Source organism: Aspergillus terreus, genomic scaffold, assembly GCF_000149615.1.
Source record: "Aspergillus terreus NIH2624 scaffold_3 genomic scaffold, whole genome shotgun sequence".
Taxonomy (NCBI): Eukaryota; Fungi; Ascomycota; class Eurotiomycetes; order Eurotiales; family Aspergillaceae; genus Aspergillus; species Aspergillus terreus.
The window spans coordinates 1,001,755-1,022,399 of NT_165926.1; the positions used below are offsets into that span (position 1 = coordinate 1,001,755).

At 53.0% G+C, this 20,645-nt stretch overlaps 7 protein-coding genes across 7 annotated transcripts; 3 read left to right on the forward strand and 4 right to left on the reverse strand.

Moving 5' to 3' along the window:
• Positions 1-699: 699 nt before the first annotated feature.
• On the reverse strand, positions 700-4,991 carry ATEG_02245 (uncharacterized protein; the record flags this gene model as incomplete). The annotated part of the gene is made up of 7 exons (XM_001211423.1): positions 700-1,981; positions 2,038-2,149; positions 2,201-2,779; positions 2,835-3,221; positions 3,277-3,474; positions 3,599-3,876; positions 3,976-4,991. The coding sequence occupies 7 exons, from the start codon at positions 4,989-4,991 to the stop codon at positions 700-702; spliced, it is 3,852 nt and encodes a 1,283-aa protein (XP_001211423.1).
• Positions 4,992-5,565: 574 nt separating this feature from the next.
• On the forward strand, positions 5,566-6,935 carry ATEG_02246 (cystathionine beta-lyase STR3; the record flags this gene model as incomplete). The annotated part of the gene is made up of 2 exons (XM_001211424.1): positions 5,566-5,769; positions 5,841-6,935. 2 exons carry the CDS (start codon positions 5,566-5,568, stop codon positions 6,933-6,935), a joined length of 1,299 nt encoding a protein of 432 aa, XP_001211424.1.
• A 493-nt stretch (positions 6,936-7,428) lies between these two features.
• Positions 7,429-8,424, forward strand: ATEG_02247 (uncharacterized protein; the record flags this gene model as incomplete). The annotated part of the gene is made up of 2 exons (XM_001211425.1): positions 7,429-7,598; positions 7,650-8,424. The coding sequence occupies 2 exons, from the start codon at positions 7,429-7,431 to the stop codon at positions 8,422-8,424; spliced, it is 945 nt and encodes a 314-aa protein (XP_001211425.1).
• Positions 8,425-9,469: 1,045 nt separating this feature from the next.
• ATEG_02248 (fumarylacetoacetate hydrolase family protein) lies at positions 9,470-10,636 on the reverse strand (the record flags this gene model as incomplete). Its single annotated transcript, XM_001211426.1, has 6 exons — positions 9,470-9,628; positions 9,673-9,834; positions 9,881-10,121; positions 10,166-10,200; positions 10,248-10,429; positions 10,591-10,636. The coding sequence occupies 6 exons, from the start codon at positions 10,634-10,636 to the stop codon at positions 9,470-9,472; spliced, it is 825 nt and encodes a 274-aa protein (XP_001211426.1).
• A 388-nt stretch (positions 10,637-11,024) lies between these two features.
• Positions 11,025-12,016, forward strand: ATEG_02249 (uncharacterized protein; the record flags this gene model as incomplete). The annotated part of the gene is made up of 6 exons (XM_001211427.1): positions 11,025-11,191; positions 11,240-11,264; positions 11,317-11,350; positions 11,396-11,600; positions 11,652-11,756; positions 11,941-12,016. The coding sequence occupies 6 exons, from the start codon at positions 11,025-11,027 to the stop codon at positions 12,014-12,016; spliced, it is 612 nt and encodes a 203-aa protein (XP_001211427.1).
• An 883-nt stretch (positions 12,017-12,899) lies between these two features.
• On the reverse strand, positions 12,900-16,443 carry ATEG_02250 (uncharacterized protein; the record flags this gene model as incomplete). Its single annotated transcript, XM_001211428.1, has 3 exons — positions 12,900-14,866; positions 15,331-15,432; positions 15,483-16,443. 3 exons carry the CDS (start codon positions 16,441-16,443, stop codon positions 12,900-12,902), a joined length of 3,030 nt encoding a protein of 1,009 aa, XP_001211428.1.
• Positions 16,444-17,796: 1,353 nt separating this feature from the next.
• Positions 17,797-18,456, reverse strand: ATEG_02251 (uncharacterized protein; the record flags this gene model as incomplete). Its single annotated transcript, XM_001211429.1, has 1 exon — positions 17,797-18,456. One exon carries the CDS (start codon positions 18,454-18,456, stop codon positions 17,797-17,799), a length of 660 nt encoding a protein of 219 aa, XP_001211429.1.
• Between the last annotated feature and the right edge of the window lie 2,189 nt (positions 18,457-20,645).

Sequence of the window (20,645 nt, forward strand, 5' to 3'; positions counted from 1 at the left end):
TTCAGACATCTGCAGATTGACGGATTGTCATCAGTCCGCGCTGAACAGACACCTGATTTCCTCTCATTCCCTCGCTTTGCCGTGCTCGAGCCTCTCGTCTAATCGATGATGCAGATCGTTCTTTCATTTATTCCCTAATTCCTTTCTCTTGTCTCATTATAGTTCTCTGAGTAGTGGCATCTTAATTTTGACATTCTTTATCTTCCTGAAAGTCATCAGCCTCAGCCAAGGCCACGCGTTTGGTCTGCAAGCAATTCCATGCGGCTCTCTTTTCTTTTCTCGAAGTTAGTATGGTGGGTCTTCGCTAGCGGGGTCCCGACAGTCTGGTAGCACCGCACTGCAATTTTAGTGCACGGGAGGCGTTGGCGAATCGACGAGTCTCTTAGTCTCTGTGAACGGGCTTCCCAGTCTCAAATCAGTTGCTCCCACTTAGACTGATATTTACTATTTTTTCCATGATAGATTAAGACTGGCCTCCAAGGATGTAAATTGCAGCCTGTGTGGTAGACATGAACGGTTCGTTTTATGTTGCCAAATCCATGCATTCTGTTACCGCATATTGTACTGTATGAGCCCTCTGTGGCTTGATGATAATGAACCAAAGTTATAAGATTGTAATCTCCCTCCCCTCATACGTTGTACAAACATGGGCAAGGCACAGTCCTGTCGACACCCCACATGGGCTACCTCATACATCATTCATTCACTTATGGCACATACGGTCTGCTCATGTCTTCTCACATCATTTTTCCTGGCGAATCTTCTGCCGCAGAAAGAACAGTTGAACGGTTTCTCCCCTGTATGTGTTCGCTGATGCTCTACCAAAATACTCCTCCGGGTAAAGCTTTTGTGGCAGTCGGGACATTTCCATTGCGTCCCAGTCACTGTCCGCCGGTTCACGGGAGCAAAGGAGTCGCTGAGATCGCATTCGTCCGGATGGAAACCTCTCATGTGCTGCGTTAACGCTGTCTTAGAGACAAAGCCCATCCCACCCGTACTGCAGTTCTCCACCGTACAATGATGGGGGCGCTCATGGCTGTTGACATGGTTATCCCGGCTGACGGCACTTTTGAAGCCTTCGTGGAAGTAAAAGCACAGGAGTTTCGAGCAGCGGAAGATGTTCAGGCCGTATTGCATGGCAAGATCCGTCTCTTCCTCCATGGCCATCGACTCGAGTAGTTGGCGGTTTCGTAGCAAGGTTTGCCCAAGCAAGGCAATGCTGACATTGTTTCGAGAAACTATATCCTTCCTTTGTTCAGAGATGATATGACTCCAGACTCTGACCAGGCTCTCATAGAACGGGTAGTATCGAAATGCTCTGCAGTCATGGTAGGAATTGTCCGACATGGAAACGGGACCAAAGGTGTCTGGATAGAATTGTACAAAACCATCCATGATGTGAGTGAGCATTGTGACGAGCTTATCGTCGGCCAGAAAATCGTCCTTTCCCTCGATCAGTTGCTTGACATGCATAAACCATGCTGATATCGCGTAGTCTTGAAATCCAAGGTCGCCTCTAAGCGCATAATGGCGGAGATCCACGTCCGCTATATCAAGATCAAAAATATCGAGCGTAAGGTAGCGTAGACAACGGATGGCAAGATCACATTCAACTGCGGCGATACTAATTTCGCTTTGCTCTGATATGTACCTAAAGAACAGTGAGCATGTCAAGTACTTTACCAGGCACGTATAGGGAACATTATACTCTCTGGCAGTGCTGTGGACGAACTCAACACGGTCTCCATCCAGTATTTGGACAAGGGAGCCGCATATCTTCTGCACATCGTCCCGCAACATGAGATCCATGTTCAGCTCACGAGTCGTCTCCCACCCATCAAGGTCTACGCATAATGCGATTTGGATTTCTGTCCATTTGAAGGGTCGTTTTGAACAGGCGAGCCAGCCAAGGAGTAGCCGCGTGTATGAGAATTGTTCGAAGCTGAGATCTGCTTTCAGGCGCTCCATGATCCGGTTATACCTGTATCACAATCAGTCGCAGGAGTCTCGTCAATTATAAACTAACCCATCACATACGCATCTTTAAGTTGGTTTGGCACATTCGTACTTGTAATTTCGGCGTTGAATCGGTATCGATTTGGCTGCGCTGCTAGATTGCCCATGACCAGTTTTGCAAATAAAAATATGCCTAGATTGTTAGCAGAAAGTCCGGAGAGTTCGTGCAAAGCAGGGAACTTACCATCCGCCCTGCTAGAAACCATGTGTGCAACATCCTGAAGAGTTTTATCGTCGAGTTGAAACTTTTCTAGCTCTCCCAATCTGCGTTGGCAATATTTCTGGATGTCGTCTCGGTTGTGCTCTGCATTTAGATTTAGAACATCTGCAAACTGAAGAACACACTTGATCTCCGGTATAGGTCGACTGAGAATGAGGACGCGAAAAGTCCCAGGTGCCCTTTGATCAAAATTTCGGCACATGTCTCTGAGTGTGTCAAGCAGAAGCTTGCGTTCCGCCGGTGCGCTCTCGTCAATTCCATCTATAACGACGCGTAGATGGCGAGCTCTTTCGCAGAACACATTAAGCACGGTCTTCGCCTTGGAAAAGGCCGATAGGACGGGGCTATCTGAGGTCTTCAACATGTGGTGGCAGTACGGGATCAGCTCAGGCTGTCGTCTGACAAGCTGCAAAAGGAGGGTTCGAAAAATCGCAATGGCTGTATTACGACTCTCGTCCAATTCTTTGCAGTAAAAGTAGGCAGTCACCCAGGCATTGGTCTCTGTGCAAGTTTCGATGATGGTAGACGCCAGGTATGTTTTTCCTATCTCTCTTTGTCAGCGTGCTACGTGGAATGAGCTATCCACATGAGGGCTCACCTGCACCCGGTCGCCCATTGATCCATAACATAGATTGGGGTAGCTGACTGGGCTCCATGGACAACCACTTCTTCACTTGCCCTGTTTCTAGAACCCAGTCTCCTCTACTGTAGGAACGGCTCGGATCGTGATAGAAGCTGTAATGGTCTACTTCGACGTCAATTCCTGGAAGCCAGTCGCGGATTTCGTTGAACCGTTGTCCTTGCTTTTCAACTTCTCTTTCGTTAAAGTCAAAGGTACCCTTCTCCATATCTTTGATGTGGGCATGAATTGCCATACTGTCCGCTTTGTCCTCGATAAGACGTCGATGGGCCCGAATCTGGGATCGAATGTGCTCAAATCTGCGATGGAAGTCGTTGATAAATGGTTTGAAAACATCAGCCAATGCTGCATCGTCATGATTAGCCGATTCGCCTGATAGGGATGGTTCTTGTTCGTGTACCGTTGCCTGAGAAGAGCTTGACCAACCTTGATTGGATATCCAGAATATCTCTGAATAGCAATACAAGGAGCCGCTGTTGAGCTAGGTCGTCCTCGATAGCGTCGCGATGGTGTGCAAAGATAGGCAGATCCCTACCGAGCTTGTCGTAAGTAGACAGTAGTGCATCTAGCCATTCTTGACGATCTTTGGTAATCTGCTCTATGGTTAAGCGCCAAAGTCACATATTATACGCTTGGAGTCATTACCTGAAGTAATAGTTTCGTAGGGCCACAGAGGAAAGCCAAGGCTTCAGGGATCTCCGAATCCTCTACGATAAATGTACCAAATTGTTTCACGAAAACAAGAAATTGCTCCATTCGTCTGAAGTTTCGCAACGACTTCGTTTTTTGTTTCTCTTCTTGGACTTTCTTCAGCTGCTTTGTTAGGGAACTGAATGTAGTAGACTTGAAAGTGTTGACTTGTTCACTCGAAAATTGTTCTTCAAAGTCTCTCAGAGCCTGTTCAAACATATCACATGGCAATGAAGCCGGACTTCCAGTAGACTCTTCAGATACAGCTTGAGATGAGAATAAGCGCGAAGAGTGAGGTGAAGGTTGCAAGCTGCCTGCCAACAATCAGCAACGTTCTATCTTCCCGCAATCCATTCCTTAGATCTCACTGTTGAAAGCTTCCGTTTGTGGCCTTTGCGCAAGGACATACTGGCTCAACACCTCCTTCGCCACTGATGCAGCGACGGCCGCGGCGTAGTGCTGCCACTTTTTGCTCTTGTGGCTGTCCGAGTAGTCGCATACTCCCTTTATGATCAAGCTGTTGAATTTATTCCAGACACCAGCACCCTCCATTTCAAACGCGACGATGCCCCGCGACTGTGCATATTCGTCGCGATCTTGCGCGGACTTCATGACGCTGTCCGAAGTACCGATTGTTCCGAAGTGTATCGAAGGGATAGGCAAGCCGTGTTCTGGTAATAGTTCCGCGTTCAAGCGACGACGAGGAACTAGACGTCTTTCTTCGCACTGAAGATCGACACAAGACGCCTCCATGGCTATGCCACATCCAGAACCGATGGCGTCGCAGTCAACGCAGTGACTATGATGTCGGTGGATATAGTAGGCTGGGAAGAGCTTATCCTCTTCCTGGCCAGGATAGACCGTTTGAACAAGCGGATGCTTTAGGAGGCTTTTCAAATGTTCCCAGGATCTTTCCCGCAGGTGAACTAGAAGGGAAGGAACCTTCCAACGCTGCAGGAGCCCCAGAACCTCCTCATTAGGTCGACCATGAACATCCAGAATGGTATTTTTGGATATGAAATTGCCATGGTAGCGTCGGCCAAAGTCGAACTCCACGATACTTTCACTCAGAATGACATCGCCAAGGATAATCTCGCTGCGATCACTTTTAAAGGGGACTCCGCCGCAGATCCCAACGAGCAGAGCAAGCTTGATAGAGCTAAAGCTCATTCTCAAGGATTGAGCAGCGGTAGACGCTTTGACTTTCCCCATGCCACCCAGTGTCAGGACGACAACACTGTGGACTCCGATTCTCCCGTAATCGTATGCGTTGCAGTCTCCTGCCGCTTTGCGGTAGTGCTGGCCAGCCTCGTACCATATCTCATCCAAAGAGCATAGAACAGCATGGGTTTCAAGGGGTAATGCACAAATGATGGCGATTTCAAAGCCTGATCGGTCTAGAGGGCGTCGATGTGAGATGTCCATGTTGCAAAGACCTCAGGCTGGAAGAATGTTCTTGGGAAGTTGAGCTTGGAGGCGCAAGGCTGAGAGCCGCCAAAGTCTTCATAGCGAGTGAGCCTACCGCCTCACGTGTCATGCTGTACTTTGTACATGGGCAATGGGAGACATCGAGGACGGAGCTTCGCCCGTCGGACAGTAGCGAACATACTTACGGACCAAGATACCATCACCATAATATCCGTCAATTTACAACCACATCCCGCACCACAATATATGGCCCTGATGCCTCAGGTATCGAAATACCAGAATGGGCACTAGCGGATGACGACATCGCCCCCGGTCACCGCCAGCCAATCAGAGGCACCGCAAGGATGACTGTTCGGTTTCTTTTCTGGGGAATCTTAACTAGCATCTTTGGGGTCGTTGGTGACTCCGACTTCCATTCTCCCTTCTTCTTCATCTCCTCCCACATTGTCACGTCTTCATCTTTATTGAAAACTCAATTCCTCTTCATAATATTCCCTGATCATCTCCTTAACCTTCCGGGTGTCCCTCACTCTTTCATCCCTTTCCTCCCCCGCTGTTCCGCCCCGCAGCGATGTCGGCCTCAGGATCTGGTGCCTCCGCCGCGTCCGACGCGGTGAAGAAGGGATTCCCTCATGTGGACCTCGAAGGTCATAACCTTCCTCCCTCTCCGGCACCGTCTAGCCCGCGGACGGGGAAGCGATATGCCATTGCCACCGAGCTGGTCTACACCGAGGCCAATGACCAGTACAATGCCAGCAGTGTTCCCATCTACCAGGTGCGTCTGAAATCACACTTTTATCTCGACGGCTGCCTTGTCAATACCTAACCATGCCGGATCCATAATAGAGCGCTACCTTTAAGCAGTCGTCGGGCGGTGGAGGCGGAGAATACGACTACACTCGTTCCGGTAACCCTACGCGGACGCACCTGGAGAGACATCTGGCCAAAGTGATGTCCGCTCAGCGCGCCCTGGTCGTTTCCTCCGGTATGGCCGCACTGGATGTGATCACTCGCCTTCTTCGTCCCGGTGACGAAGTGGTGACCGGCGACGATCTCTACGGCGGCACCAACCGTCTCCTCAAGTACCTGTCCACCAACGGCGGCATCATCGTACACCACGTCGACACGACGGACCCGGCCAAGGTCCGCGAGGTTCTGAGCCCGAAGACTACCATGGTCCTGCTGGAGACCCCGACCAACCCTCTCATCAAGATCGTCGATATCCCGCAGATCGCCGCCGCCGCCCACGAAGTCAACCCCGCGTGTCTAGTGGCGGTCGACAACACCATGATGTCCCCGCTCCTGCTCAGCCCCTTGGAATTGGGCGCCGACATCGTGTACGAGAGTGGAACTAAGTACCTCTCCGGTCACCACGACCTCATGGCTGGTGTGATCGCGGTCAATGACCTCGCCCTGGGGGAGAAGCTTTACTTCCCCATCAACGCATCAGGATGCGGCCTCTCCCCCTTCGATTCGTGGCTGTTGATGCGTGGCGTGAAGACCCTCAAGGTGCGCATGGACCAGCAGCAGACGAACGCGCAGCGCATCGCTGAGTTCCTCGAGTCGCTGGGCTTCAAGGTGCGCTATCCCGGCCTGCGGTCGCACCCGCAGTACGACCTGCACCACTCGATGGCGCGCGGTGCCGGCGCCGTGCTCTCGTTTGAGACGGGTGATGTGGGCATCAGCGAGCGGATCGTGGAGAGCGCGAAGCTCTGGGCCATTAGTGTGAGCTTTGGCTGTGTGAACAGTCTGATCAGTATGCCGTGTCGTATGAGTCACGCCAGCATCGATGCGAAGACGCGCGCTGAGCGCGCGTTGCCGGAGGACTTGATCCGGTTGTGTGTTGGCATTGAAGATGCGGACGACTTGATTGATGATTTGCGACGGGCGGTAAGTTTCCTTTTACTTCTTGTTATATGGAGATGCGCTAATTGTATCTAGCTGGTGCAAGCTGGCGCGGTGAATGTTACACTGGATGGCATTGCGGCCAGCCAGTAGGTCTGGTAGACATGGAATAGGGCGGTCATGTACGGCGTTGGGAGTTGATAAAAGACTTACTTGGAATATATTGCGTATATTTTCATGATCATCACGATATCAGCATTAGTTTTGTACCTAGGGATGATTCGGGTGAGACAAAGTAAGACGGAGGCTGCCGGACAACTACCCGATCGGCCGGCATCGGAGCGACTGCCGACACGGACGACAAGCGTCCGCAGCTTCGAGCTGCGACTCCTCGTCATCCCAGACATAATGTCTCGATAATTCTCGGTTTCTTTCTTCTGCCCCATATTCCCCCCGGATTCTGCCCCAGACGCGCGTGTTCGTGTTCTCCCAGTGTCTGTGTTGACCCCGGATGACGTCGTGTTGTTCGAGTCACATCCCTGTGTTGGATTATCCGTAGACTCATTCGGACATCGCATTCCCTGGGATTATGCCGTCCAATGCCGTCTCCAACGACCCTGCGCTCTCGATGTCGGCGATGAAGGAGCGCTCACCCACGCCGCGCAATACCAAGCGGCTGGGAATGCGCTTCGGCGTCGACATCGCCAGCGCAGCCACCGCCGGCGCCTTGACATGTCCAGTGATTACGGTGATTGACCGGTACGTTCGAGCTGACTGGGACGTAAAGCTGATCTAACGCGATTCCTGCAGGGCGATTATCGAGAAAGCCGCGAAAGGCGTCTCTATCCGACAGACCATCACCTCATGCTTTCGATCCATGCTCACCCATCCGGGGGGCTTCTTCCTGAGCACACCCTTCCTCCTTATCTACACCCTCTACACGTCGACATATCTCACCGCCAACGCGATCGACACAGTCACATCGACGCTGCGCAATAAGTCCTTCTCGACCGTCTTCCCCGGCACCGCCAAGTTCGTCACCACGACGGCCGTGAACATGGGAATCTGCGTGTACAAAGACGCCCGGTTTGCGAAACTTTTTGGCGCGAAAACACCTCCTCCGTCGTCCTCCGCATCCCCATCACCAGAACCTTCCCCACCGGCCTCCTGCCACCCATCAGGGACCGCCAAGGTCCCGCGCATCTCCTATGCGCTGTTCTGTCTCCGCGACAGCATCACCATCTTCGCCTCGTTCAACATCCCTCCTCTCATCGCCCCGTCCATCCCTGACTCCGTCGCCGCCACACCAGGCATGAAGGCCGCCATGGCGCAATTCGCCTGTCCCGCGCTGATGCAGTTCGTCAGCACGCCCATGCATCTCCTCGGGTTGGATCTGTATAACCGTCAGCCGCCGGGCGGTCTGGGCTGGCACGAGCGGATGTCGCGCATCCGGCGTGATTATGTACCGAGTTGCTTTGCGCGCATGGGCAAGATTGTACCGGCGTATGGTGTTGGAGGTGTCGCGAATGTGAGGCTACGGGCTGCTATGATGGGGTATTTGGAGGAGTTGGAGGACGAGGGGTGATCGGTGGATTGAGGTTGTGTGTATTTATTATCTCCGCTCTGGGTGGTGTTTGGCGTTGGTGGTTCATATAGATGGGAGCATGGAGATTGTATAGATAAGATGTATATTCGGACAGATTAAGCTTTGATTGATCAGAGTATAATGACGATATTAGATGGAAGCAATTCACACATTAAATGGGAAAGCGCTACAATGAAATATATCTTAGCTCACTTGATCACGGCGAGCCCTACATCTACGTCTTGCCTTCTACAATTTAATCCTGTTGATATCACCACACAAAACAGTTGTATTGATGCTGAGTAGCTAGCTAGCTACCGGATCGAAGCCCAAATTCAACTTTCAAGCTCAACCTGCGCTTCAAGATAGTTATCGGGCACCCAAAACTGACAAGAAAGGTCAACCTTCTCACCTCTATCAACGCGCTCAAGATGCTCAGCGAGGATCTCCGCGGCAACATCGAACATCTGCATCAGACAGTCGTCGAGGGGACCCTGATCGGTCTCGACCAGCATCACGGTGTGGTCATCGTGGTCCTTGAGCCACAGGCGCTCGCGCACGACCGCCGCGCCGGTCTCCAGCATACTCAGGGCTTGGGCGCAGTAGGCGCGCTCGTCGGCCAGAGGCTGGGGGAAGGGGCCGAAGTAGAGGTAGAAGCGGCGGTGGTGAGGCATTTTGATTGATTTGCTGTGCGGTGGGTTGTAGCTGTGAGTAGTTGAGTTGTAGTATGAGTGGAGTGTAGAGGAGGTTGCTGTGATTGAGTGCATGGGTTTGATGGAGGTTTATATACCTATGTCTGTGGCGCTGGGCTTCAATATACAAGTGGAACGTTCCATGTTGAATAGAGGAATTTGCCTTGAAGAGCAGGGTATTTCCGTGATAGATGAGGATGTTGCCTTTAAACGTGACCTGTAGTTTATTCATTGTCTATTGTATAAACGATGATTCCGAACAAAGACATTATGCTTGTTACTTTCCTCTATCATCGTAACCATCCATAGTCTCTGTAGACAAAGACACGGCATATCCCGTCGATAAAGGATGTCTACTCCCTCACAATTGGACAAATCTGCGTGCCAATCCCATGACTCGCGCTGATGCGTAGCCGATCTCCTGGTTTCAAGAAGACTGGCGGGTTCTGGGAGACACCAATGCCGCATGGCGTGCCTGTGATGATCACCGTGCCTGGTAGCAGCGTGTGTCCCTGTTGGTGGTTAGAAGAGAACCAAATAAAAGTGATGCACTGACCTGCGATAGATACGAAACCACCTCGGCAATGCTAAAAATCATATCATCTGCAGACGCATTCTGCATGGTCTTTCCATTGAGTGACGTGCGTAGCTGGAAGACTGATGGATCAGGGATCTTCTCAGCGGATACGATACACGGCCCGAGAGGGCAGAAGCCGTCCTGTGTCGCGTCAGTGAGAAACACTGTTACATGGTTATAGACATACCATCCCCTTGGCGTAGGACCACTGCGACGTCTTCCCCTGGTGTTTCCGTGCCGTCACGTCGTTGGCTACCGAGTACCCGAGGACGTAGCCCATGGCCTCAGCAACAGAGACATTTTTACAGCGTTGTCCGATGATAATGGCTAGCTCAACCTCGTAGTCTGCTTCGTCATGATCCACGACAGATGGCAGGACGATCGGTTCTGCGGCCGAGGAAATACAGGTATTTGCTTTGAGAAACACACTGCATGGTCAGTGAGGGTTTGAAAACCCACGGACAGCACTCACGTAGGTGCGTCTGGAAGAGTCATCTTCATCTCGGCCTGTGCAGTATTAGTGTATGCCAGCGAACGGTGGTCAGATAGCATACCGCGTGTTCCTTGTAGTTCAGTCCGATACAGCGGACTGTTCCTGCTTCCGCAGGGGAGACCGGAGAGAGAAGCTCATCAATAACGGCTATTTTGCCGGTGAATGGTGCGTCGTAGTCTAATGCTGATGCGCCTGCTGTCAAACGCACTGATACTTCGGTTTTGTTTTCCAGCGCGAGGCCAACTGTATCTGTCAGTCGTTGTTGTTCAACATTAGGATCACATACCATCAATGTCCGCGTCAACGGGCTCTCCGCCATATACATTACCGTCTTTCGCTCTGAATCGGACCCATCGTTTCCAGACCTACTACTGTCAGTTTGTCTATTGGGACGAGGGTCATACATAGAGGTAGTACTGGGTGTGTCCTCGCAGCCAACCCGTTCGCCATAGTGCCTGGCTCAGTTGATATCCCCATGATTGACAAGATAACAGTGAACTCAAATGCGAGACAAGAAACAACTATAGAACATACACGGTCTTATCTACCCCCGCCTTTGTTATAGGTCGTCGGGGAATTCATCGGTAAATTCTCCTCGGCGTGGTGATAGCTTATCTGAACGCCATTAGGGATGGGCTGTTAGAGGCCCCCGCAACACTCTAGATCGGCAAATACTATCGCCCCCTCTGTATCTCTCGAATATCCCGACAATTTCCCCGACGGGATGTATCGCAAGATAGCTTCATGATTGATTTAAGTACCGACCCGACACCCCGGGCTCGATGATCTCTGCAAGTATATGAATCCCTGCTTTGTTACTATGGATTCCAAGGGCGATATGAAGTTGCAGGCGGACACTGTGTCCTCGGATCATGAGGCACAGATAGGACATGTCGCTATCGACCCGGTGAAGGAGAAGAAGCTCTTAAGAAAGATGGACCTGTGCATCTGCCCCTTGGTGATGATGATCTTCTTGGTTGCGTATCTGGATCGGAGTAACATAGGGTAAGTTGCATGTACCATATCCGTCTAAGCTGGTTCTAATGTCCACAGAAATGCCGCGGTTGCTGGCATGCCGGTCAGTTAGATGACCTTGGATGCCCCCAGGAGGCTTTCTGACAGCTGTAAAGGAAGAGATCCATCTTGTCGGAAACCAACTTGGAAGTAAGTGTCTCACACCTCTACATGTTCCTCTCTAATCGCGTACAGACGGGGTCACCCTCTTCTACGCGACATATGTCTTCTTCGAGATCCCATTCTCCATGGTTCTAAAGAAGCTGCGCCCCAACAGACTCATCTCTGCATTGATCCTTGGATTTAGCGTTTCGATTCTAGCAGCGGGATTCATCAAGAATGTCGCTGGTCTTTACGTGACCAGGTTGCTCTTGGGGGTATTCGAGAGTGGCCTATTCCCGTACGCATGCTTCTATGTTTGGAGCATCCTGTGTATGCTAATTAAATCTAGATGCCTGACCATCGTCCTGACGACCTTCTACAAACGCGAAGAACAAGCACAGCGAATCTCCTACCTCTTTGTCTCCGCCGCACTCAGCGGCGGATTTGGCGGGCTGTAAGACCCTTCATCCCCAGCATATACCCCACCACTAACAACCACAGCCTAGCCTTCGGCCTCGTCCGCCTCGAAGGCGTCGGCGGCCTCTCCGGCTGGCGCTGGCTGTTCATCATCGAAGGCCTCATGTCCGCCGTCATCGGCATAGCCACCTTCTTTCTCCTGCCAAACAACTACGAGACAGCCTACTTCCTCAACGAAGAAGACAAGGCCCTGATGCGCCTCCGCATGCAATCCGCCGCGCGCTACGCCGACGCTGAAGAATTCGACATCCAGGAAGTCTACAAGACCCTGCGGGACCCCAAGAGCTGGCTGACCTCGCTCAACCAAATCTGCGTCAACATCTGCTCCTTCGGCTTCAGCACCTTCCTGCCCACCATCATCAGGGCCTTCGGCTACGGCTCCGTCACGACCCAGCTGCTCACCGTCCCGGTGTACCTCTGGGCCTCGGCGTTTTACCTTGTCGTTGCGCATTTTTCGGACCGCGTGCGCATGCGCGCTGCGTTCATGGTGCCCTTGTGTCTGGTCACCGCGGTGGGGTATGCCTTGCTCCTGGGCGTGGATGTGGATGCGCGCGGCCCGCTGTATTTTGCGACGTTTGTTTGTGTTACTGGGTATGTGTCCTGGGATCTTGGGTGGTTGGGTGCTAATGCCTGCAGAATTTATTGTGTTGTTGGTCTTGGTGTGTCGTGGAATGCGAACAGCCACGCTGGGTACTATAAACGCGCGATGGGGGTGGGTCTGCAGCAGACTATTGGAAACTGTGCAGGGCTTATTGTTAGTACGCCGCGACTCTGTTGGGATGAGTACTAACTTGCATCTAGGCTGGCCAGATCTACTCCTCCAAGGTCAATGGGCGGTATATTCTTGGCCACTCCGTGTCGCTGGGCGCGATATGTATCGCGTGCCTCGGAAACTCGGCCATGTACCTCCTGCTGCGGTACCACAACCGCAAGCGGGACCGTCTCTCTCCGGAGGAGCGTGAGGAAATCATTGCGTCGGGGTCGTATGAGAAGAGAGGGGGGGACTTTCACCCAGACTTTCGGTATATTCTGTAATTTGCTTATCCTAATGGAATTACTATCACTGCGAGCAATGGACACCTGAAGGAGGTATATGGTGTAGATATAGTTATCAGCTGCACTACATATGATAGGCAATCTCAGAAATCATATGCTCCCACGTCTCGAGATCCGCAGCATCAGGAAATGCGAAGTTCTGGTCCTCCCATATCGCAGGCCACATCATGTCGGGAGACGACCCGGGCGGATGAGTAGACGCATCCACCGCGCTGATATCCATGCTGGGATCGATAGCGGACAGTAATGGAGCACTGCTTGGACCAGATCCCCGGACTTCAGACACAGGAACGGCGCCTACAGACGGACCCTGCTCGTCCTGTCGATGCACATCCCCCGAGTCCCTAGTAAGCCCTCTTGTCCTTGCAATGCACAGCTCGACCACCTTGACTTCAGCCAGCCCAAATTCATTCAGCCACGGATCCTTTCGCAGCTTCTCGCAGTACTCGTCCAGGTCATCCAAGATCCCCGCAGTCTGCGCAGCATTCGGCCGACGCACGGCGATGATCCCCAGAATCAACGCGCTGTTGAACATGTTGTGGGTGCCCAGTGTCCACCGCATGTTCTCGGCAGTTCCGTGGGTCAACGCACGGAGGCGCATTTTAAGGTCCGATGAGGCGGACGAAATACACGCCTCATGGCTGAGTCGGAAGCGGTTCGTGATGGACTCGCGGAGGAGATAGGGCCGGTGGAGGGTGATGCGGGCGAAGTGGAAGGCCGAGTGGAGGAAGAGACGGTGCCAGGGTAGAAACGCACGCGAGGAATCCAGCGAGGTGTCTGTGCTATCGAGGGCGAAGTACGCCGGGAGCTGTTCCTTCCACGCGACGAGCTTCTCGTCCATTTCCACGACGACGTCGTAGGCGGCCGGGTACAGCCCGAAGCAGCGGTCCTGGATCTCGCCGGCGATCTTGGCCAGGCCGTGTCCGATGAGCGTGATGGCGCTGGGGGTTGGGTCGCTCAGGGGGTTGGACGTGACCGTCGCGGATTGATCGTCGGGCACATCGTCGAGCCAGACATTCTCCGGCGCCTGGATGAGACACATGTGGTCTGAGATGGCGTAGGGGCGGCCCAGCGCCAGCGCGATGGTCTTGTCGAGCATGTACAGATTGGCCCAAAGGCGGCGCCTCGTCTCGGTGGCCTTCGGCGAGAGCCCCCATTTCTCGCCGTCGACGTGCATGCCCTGCGCCTGCGCCATGCGCATGGCGAAGCTGATGGTGAGCCAGCTCTCGGCGACTTGCCGTGTGTACAGCAGGTAGCGGGTGACCATCAACCCGGCGCGGACGAGGTCGAGGCTCTCCCCGTGGAAGGATGGCGAGATGACGATGGCGCGGCGCGCGGCCCAGTAGAAGCGCAACGAGGCCTCCTCGCTCTCCCTGCGCTTCTCGGGCGAGGGCGTGGCGGGGCGTTCGAGCAGCACGCTGAAGGCGAGGATGATGAACAGCAGCGCCAGCCAGCGCAGGTCGACGCCGGCGATCTCGTCGAAGCCGAACTTGCGGCCCCAGAACTCGGCGAACTGCGCGCGGAACGTCTCCGCGTGCACCGTGTCGACGGCCCAGTTGACCTCTGTCAGAAAGCGCTCAATGAGCCGGTCGACAGTGATCTTGTTGCGCGGGAGCAGCCCTAAGAGGTCCCAGACCTGCGAGAACGGGCCCGAGTCGTTCCGGAACGACTGGAGCGAGTCTTTGCTGGAAAGCAGGCTCATGGGAGGGAGGTCCGGGGCGGACTCGTGGATCATCCGCGCCGCCACCTGGTGTCCGAAGTACGAGTTGCCGAAGAAGCTGGGCGCGCCGCGCGCGATGTACAGCTGGCCCAGCTCGGTGCCCTGCGTGTTTGTGTGGACCGCTTCGCTGCGCTCGCTACGGTCCTGTTTCTTTGCGGTTGAGGGTGTTCGATCAGTGTGGTCTGCGGGCCAGCGGCACAGGTGTGGCACATCCCGCTCAACGCAGCGCGAGCATGGATGCTCCTGGTTGCATTTCTGCTTCCGAGCGTGGCATTGGGAGCACGAGGTGGACTTTCGCCCTCTTTTCCGGCCTTTTGATCGGGGCGCAGTGCCCTGTCTGGTGTCGGGACTCATTCAGCGCGGTGGTATCTTGTTTGCGGAGATAAGAACCTGAGGTAAAGACGGGGAAGATAGCTATGGCCCACTATCTTTTATGCTTAGTTTAGGCTAATGCAGCTAGTTCTATCCAGCTAGTGTCGCCATTCTAGACAGCGTCTCATGGCATCAATTACGCCGAGGCCGTCCCCTGCTTCCCGGCGCTGTTTTCGCTGTAGACTCATGAGGAAGGAGATTCGATCGGATTCCTCGCGATCTTCATAACAACAAATCGGGTGCGGTCCCTGAGTGTGCGTCGCCATGGCTTTCCGGAACATGGCGAGCTTGTCCAGGACGCAGTTCTTTCCGCAGACCCTATCCAGGACGACCCAGCAGTGTGCATGTATCGCAAATTCTTCTGGACACCACCACGTATCAGGAGACCATTCATAGGACTCACTGAATGTGAACATCGAATGATGCCTTGGTGGAGCGATGGGCCCGACGCGAGCAATCTCGTAGCTGTTCGGCATATCTTGGTTGAATACATTATAAATCTGAGCTGAGATGCATGATAATGTACAGACTATATACAACAGTACGACCCTCAACCCTCCTTGGATTGAATCTCCTCCACCAGCTTCTCAAGAGCCTCATCAATCCGATGCCCCATGGTATAATGGTTCTCATCCCACTCCGTCAGCACAGCATGCGGCAGTCTCTCCGCCATCCACCGCGTCAACCGAATCGGCGAATTGACATCCCGCGTCCCATGCCAGATCAGAATCCGGTCATACTTCACATCCTCAAACCTGACCCCCCAGTCCTGCGAAAGCAGCCGCGCCTCCTGCACCGCCGCCGCTGTCCCCTGCGCAAACCCACCAAAGACCATCTCCAGCAGCCGCACCCGCCGCTCGGACACAGGCACCTTCTTCTCCTCCCCATCCACTGCACTCTTTTCAAGCCAATTCTCAATCATCCTACTCACCACCCTCGTTCCCGCCACCCATCGCATCCCCCCAACCACCACATCAAACACCACCCCCAACACCCGCGGCCACCGCACCGACGCCCACGCCGTCGACCGCCGGGTCAGGCCGATATCCCGCGTCCCCGCGCTCCACGGCCCGCCCCCCGCAAACACCCCCACCGCCGACAAGACATCCGGCAAGGCATGCGCACAAGCAACCGCGTACGGCCCGCCGCCGGAACAGCCCAGCACCGCGAAGCGGGGTATCCCCAGGTGGCGGGTGAGCGCGGACACGTCGGCGGGCCAGTCGGCGATGCGGCGCGATGGCTGGAAGGTCGACTGGCCGAAGCCTGGGCGGTCCGGGCTGATGATGCGCAGGTTGTGGCGTTGGGCGAGCGCGTGGATCGCGGAGGCTTCCCGGCCGGAGGACGGGTAGCCGTGGAAGTAGAGGAGCGGGTGGCCAGTTGGGGAGCCGTATTCGGTGAAGGCGAGGGTGCGGCCGTCGGCGAGGGGGAGGTGGTGGGTTACGGTGGCTTGGATGGGTTTGAGGGGGCTGGAGTTGTACGATAGTAAGAGGTGGAGTTTGGGGAGTGTTATTCGCATGTTGGGTGTGATTTAAGATGTTGGTCGGAGGGTCGTGATGCTGATTATTATTACCTAGGAGGTATGACTGTGTGTCACGAGTAGCGGGGTTGCGCTAGTCTTACAGAAGTCTTATGGACCTAGAACAACAGAGAGAATTATTTCATAGATATTTATACGGTTGGTAATTTCTGTGGACGTCCTTTGTATATCCTATCGCAGCAATATGCCCATTAAGAGAGGGAGTGTTTCTGCATTCGTTCTACATATCCAAGAGATATATATCTTCGCTATACTCAACATTATCCACTGTTTTCTTCTCATTTTACAGAGACAATCACATAAACATAGACATCAACGCCTAGTCTGGCGCAGATTGACTTTAGATGTCACACAAGGCTTGACCAATGGAGCAGACTCCTGCATAAGATGCATCAATTTGACCTTTATAGGGCAGGATCTACGTGGCATGATGTCCCCAAATACTGAGACACGCATGGAGATCATCGAGGAATGCTACGTTGTAACAGTAAGCTTACATGCATGGCTACACTGTCTCAATCAGGCAATTCACTCAACGTAGTCCGAGTCCTATAAAGAAGAGAAGAAGTCGCAGCCCATTCAATCTCAACAGTGTATCTCACAGAAAGACAAGTCTCAAGTTCCTTACACGGATCCAAGCAATTCTACAACATCATGAAGTTACTCTTCGTCCTGACTGCTCTTGTTGCTGCGGTGGCCGCCACTGTTGACTCTCAAGACACCACCAACGTCGGTTGTTCCCCCAAGGGCAAATACTGCAACAATGGCACCTTTCTCTGCTGTGGCAGTCTCAAATGCAAGAGCAATGTTGTGAGTGCCACTTGATTCATTGGATATACTTACAAATGGGACTTTTACTGACTCATTAAAGTGTGTCTAAGCAACTCACCTCATAAAATGATTCGACATCGAGGAGGTCGCAGAAAATGGGATGACTACTGGGAATCACGATTGTCAGATAGGAAGCTAGACATCACTCACAGGATACCCTATGAGGCACGATTCTAGTTAGATTGAACATGAGAGACACTTGATGACATTGGGTAAATCAATATATTAGGACTCCTGATCCTGCGCCGACTGCAGAACAAGTCTCAACATCATCTCCCATAAAAGAAGTAGAAGGCATAGCGTGAAACAGGTAACAAACACGGTAATCATATAAAGGCCACAGAAAAGAAACTAACCCCCAGCCTGTCTATATTATCGTGTCCGTTGCATTTCACGAGGGTCTCATTAATCGGATGACGGTTACCGCGAACCAGCACCTTGGGCCTGGCGCCTGCCTCAACGCTAATATAGTGGTGGCCTGCACGTACATTGGGTGCTTCCTCACCGCGGCTGATTTAATATCCAAATTTGATGCCCCGTGGTCACCTCCACTTGTTGTGCACCATTTTGCTGCCGGGACTGTGGGTGTTGATGGACAAGTCGTTGCTCTGAATTCCGGTCCCTTGGCTGCCTCTCAACATAATATCTACGCCCAGATGGGCTTTGCTGTCTTCCGGTGGTTACGGGAGGCTGGGGAAGTTCAGCGGGTGTTGGTTGCATCAAGCCGGCGGCAGGGGGAGGAGTTGGTCCCCTGCTGTCCCCCTGTGTCCCATCTAGTCGACCAATGTCTTCATCGCTCGCGACAGGACCATCCGCTCCGGTGGTAGAACGCGACGACTCATCGTTTGCTCCTTGATGGGTCATGGGTACCGGACTTGCTGGTAGCTCGCGTGGATCGACGTCGCGATTTTCCTGCTCCTGCGCGTCCAGTTCAACCGGTGGTTGACTATGCCTTGCGCGTCCGCTCCGTGGTGGTTCCGAATTTGTAGTCGAGTTATGAGTAACGGTAGAAGGCCGTGGTGCGGGTCTGATCTGTCGGCGAGAGTGAGCATGTTGACCAGGGGGGCGAAAACCGCCGCACTCCTTGCAATACACCAATTTTCCCAACCGTATTTGAGTTAAAATGGTGGGCTCCGCATAGCCTGGGCCGCTCGAAGCCATGGTAGCAGGACAATATAAGTTTATCAAAACCGAGGAGATGTTACTGATCAAAACACCAATGGTCCTTGACAGTCAACGTCCGCGATCAGGATGGGAATTTTACGGGGAATTCAGACGAATGCGGGGAAAGGCCCTCTTTTCATCCACAAAGAACACCTTCTCAGAGCGTTGTACGAAAAAGCAAGCATTGCGTATGTACGTAAGTCGGAGCCTCGTTGGTCTTCGTGGACGGCTGTGCCGGAGGACGCGGATCGTTTCTGGTATCTTGTGTAACAGTAGACAGCTTCTGTAGGGTTAGATAGCCTCCTATATGAACGCGAGAGAGGTTAACAGGGTTTTAGTTTCTGATATAGGGTCGCTGTGAACCCAGTATGATGGCTTAAGTGAGCAGGGCTTCCATTTCTGCAGTAGAGGAGTTGTTCACTTATTTGCCCATGTTGAAAGTCTGAATTGAGAATGCATAGGTACGGGTCTGAAAGGCGAAGCCAACCAGCCAATTTTGATGTGTTCTGAAAGAGACGATAGCCGAAAGTAGAAAATTCCATGTTCAGCTTCAGGAGGGATGCCTGGAGAAGTCAGTCCGTGAGGGACTTGGAGAGAAGAATATGAAAAACTAAGAAGGACACACTATTCTAGCGTACTAAAAATGCACCAGCTAGCACATTTATCGATCCTCCGACTTTCCCTACTCCGTCGCGGAAAGAGTAGACGGAGGAAGAACAACACGGCAAGGTTTCCCGTCCTACCGGAGAAGAGACGTTGAGACCGAGATTGTCGGTTGATGTGACTCTACTAGCTACTTCCTTGTCATTAGGAGTAATGTTAAGATTGCTTCGCTTAAGCCTGGATTGAGCGAGACAGAATCCCGGGCTCCTCACTATGATCCCGAGACGGTTAATGGCGGTCAACATGACATTCCTTCGGTCTGGAGTGTTCGTTGCTAAGCGAGGTGGCAATATGATGTACGGATGACTTTGATTGACCTTGATTCTAGTTATAGCACTCGACAGCATCGCTCTGTGGTGGCAATGCCTTGTGACGGGCTACTCGGCCCTGGTGCATTTTGCAAGACGGCGTCCGGAGTTAGGAACAGATGCCCCAGCATACAAAGCATAGTGCGTGCAATCTCCTCCTTCCTAACTAGCTGAATTACAGGCATATCAACTCGTAAAGGGTCATATCCAATATGCAGCTGCATGAACCAACGCCTCGGCCGACGACCCGAGCGCCGGTCGTTGGGAAGCACCGAGAGGATTGCTAGCAGCAATGTTAGGAGGCTGATGCTACCAGAAGCAAGGAAGATGGCCACACCAAGACGCCTAGACGATATCCAACAGCGCTGGCCTCCAGCTGGCCCCGGCGTCTGTAGCCCTGCACAGGATTGACCCTGCCATTGGCCCAAGCAGCTGATGGAGAGACAACCGGCCGTGGCTCGGAGATCTAGACTATCTGTGCCGTCTTAACATGCGCATTATTGGAGGCTGGGACCTTCTCTCCCAGCGCATCTGGTAGGGGCCAGCCAGTCCATGGATCCGAGTACACGAACAAGCCTGCTCGGAAAAGGCTCACCGGATCAGAAGGAAACGTAGCGAGAAACGAATCAATTGTTGGAAGCATTGGTGACAGTGAGCATTAGAGTGGAAGGATGCATCCCAGGGTGTCTCACGAGGGCCTCGAGCCTATTGCGGTTACGGTTGTGCGCCTCCCGCGTGTTTCTTCATTTTGGTTTCTGGCTTTGCCGTTTTCGCTCCGGAGATGAGGCCGCGATCCCAACGGAGGATGAGACAGACATTCATGTGCTGCCCGGCAGACCTATCAATTATTGTGGTGGTTATTGAAAGCTTGGCCTTGTCGCAGCTGTGTAGGGATAGTTGTGTCTTTGCATTTAGTTGTACTCTAGGTATGTGCATGCAAGGGAACCTACAGGTAGGGTTTCCGTCTGCTGGTTTTCTCTTTCCTCGGCAAAGGCAGCAGACATTTGATTCCACACGAGAGAGAATGTAGATGTTTCGTGAGCTGTCTGTCACTTGTCTCCAGGCTGACCCAAAGACCCAGACTGACTCCATCCAAGACTCCAGCTGCTCGGTTATTCTAGCACCTTTCCCAACACCATCGGACTGCCATGATGGCGCGCCTAAGACGAGACGGTAAGACCATCAGGATGGCAGAGGCGACTTTATCTAAGGTTC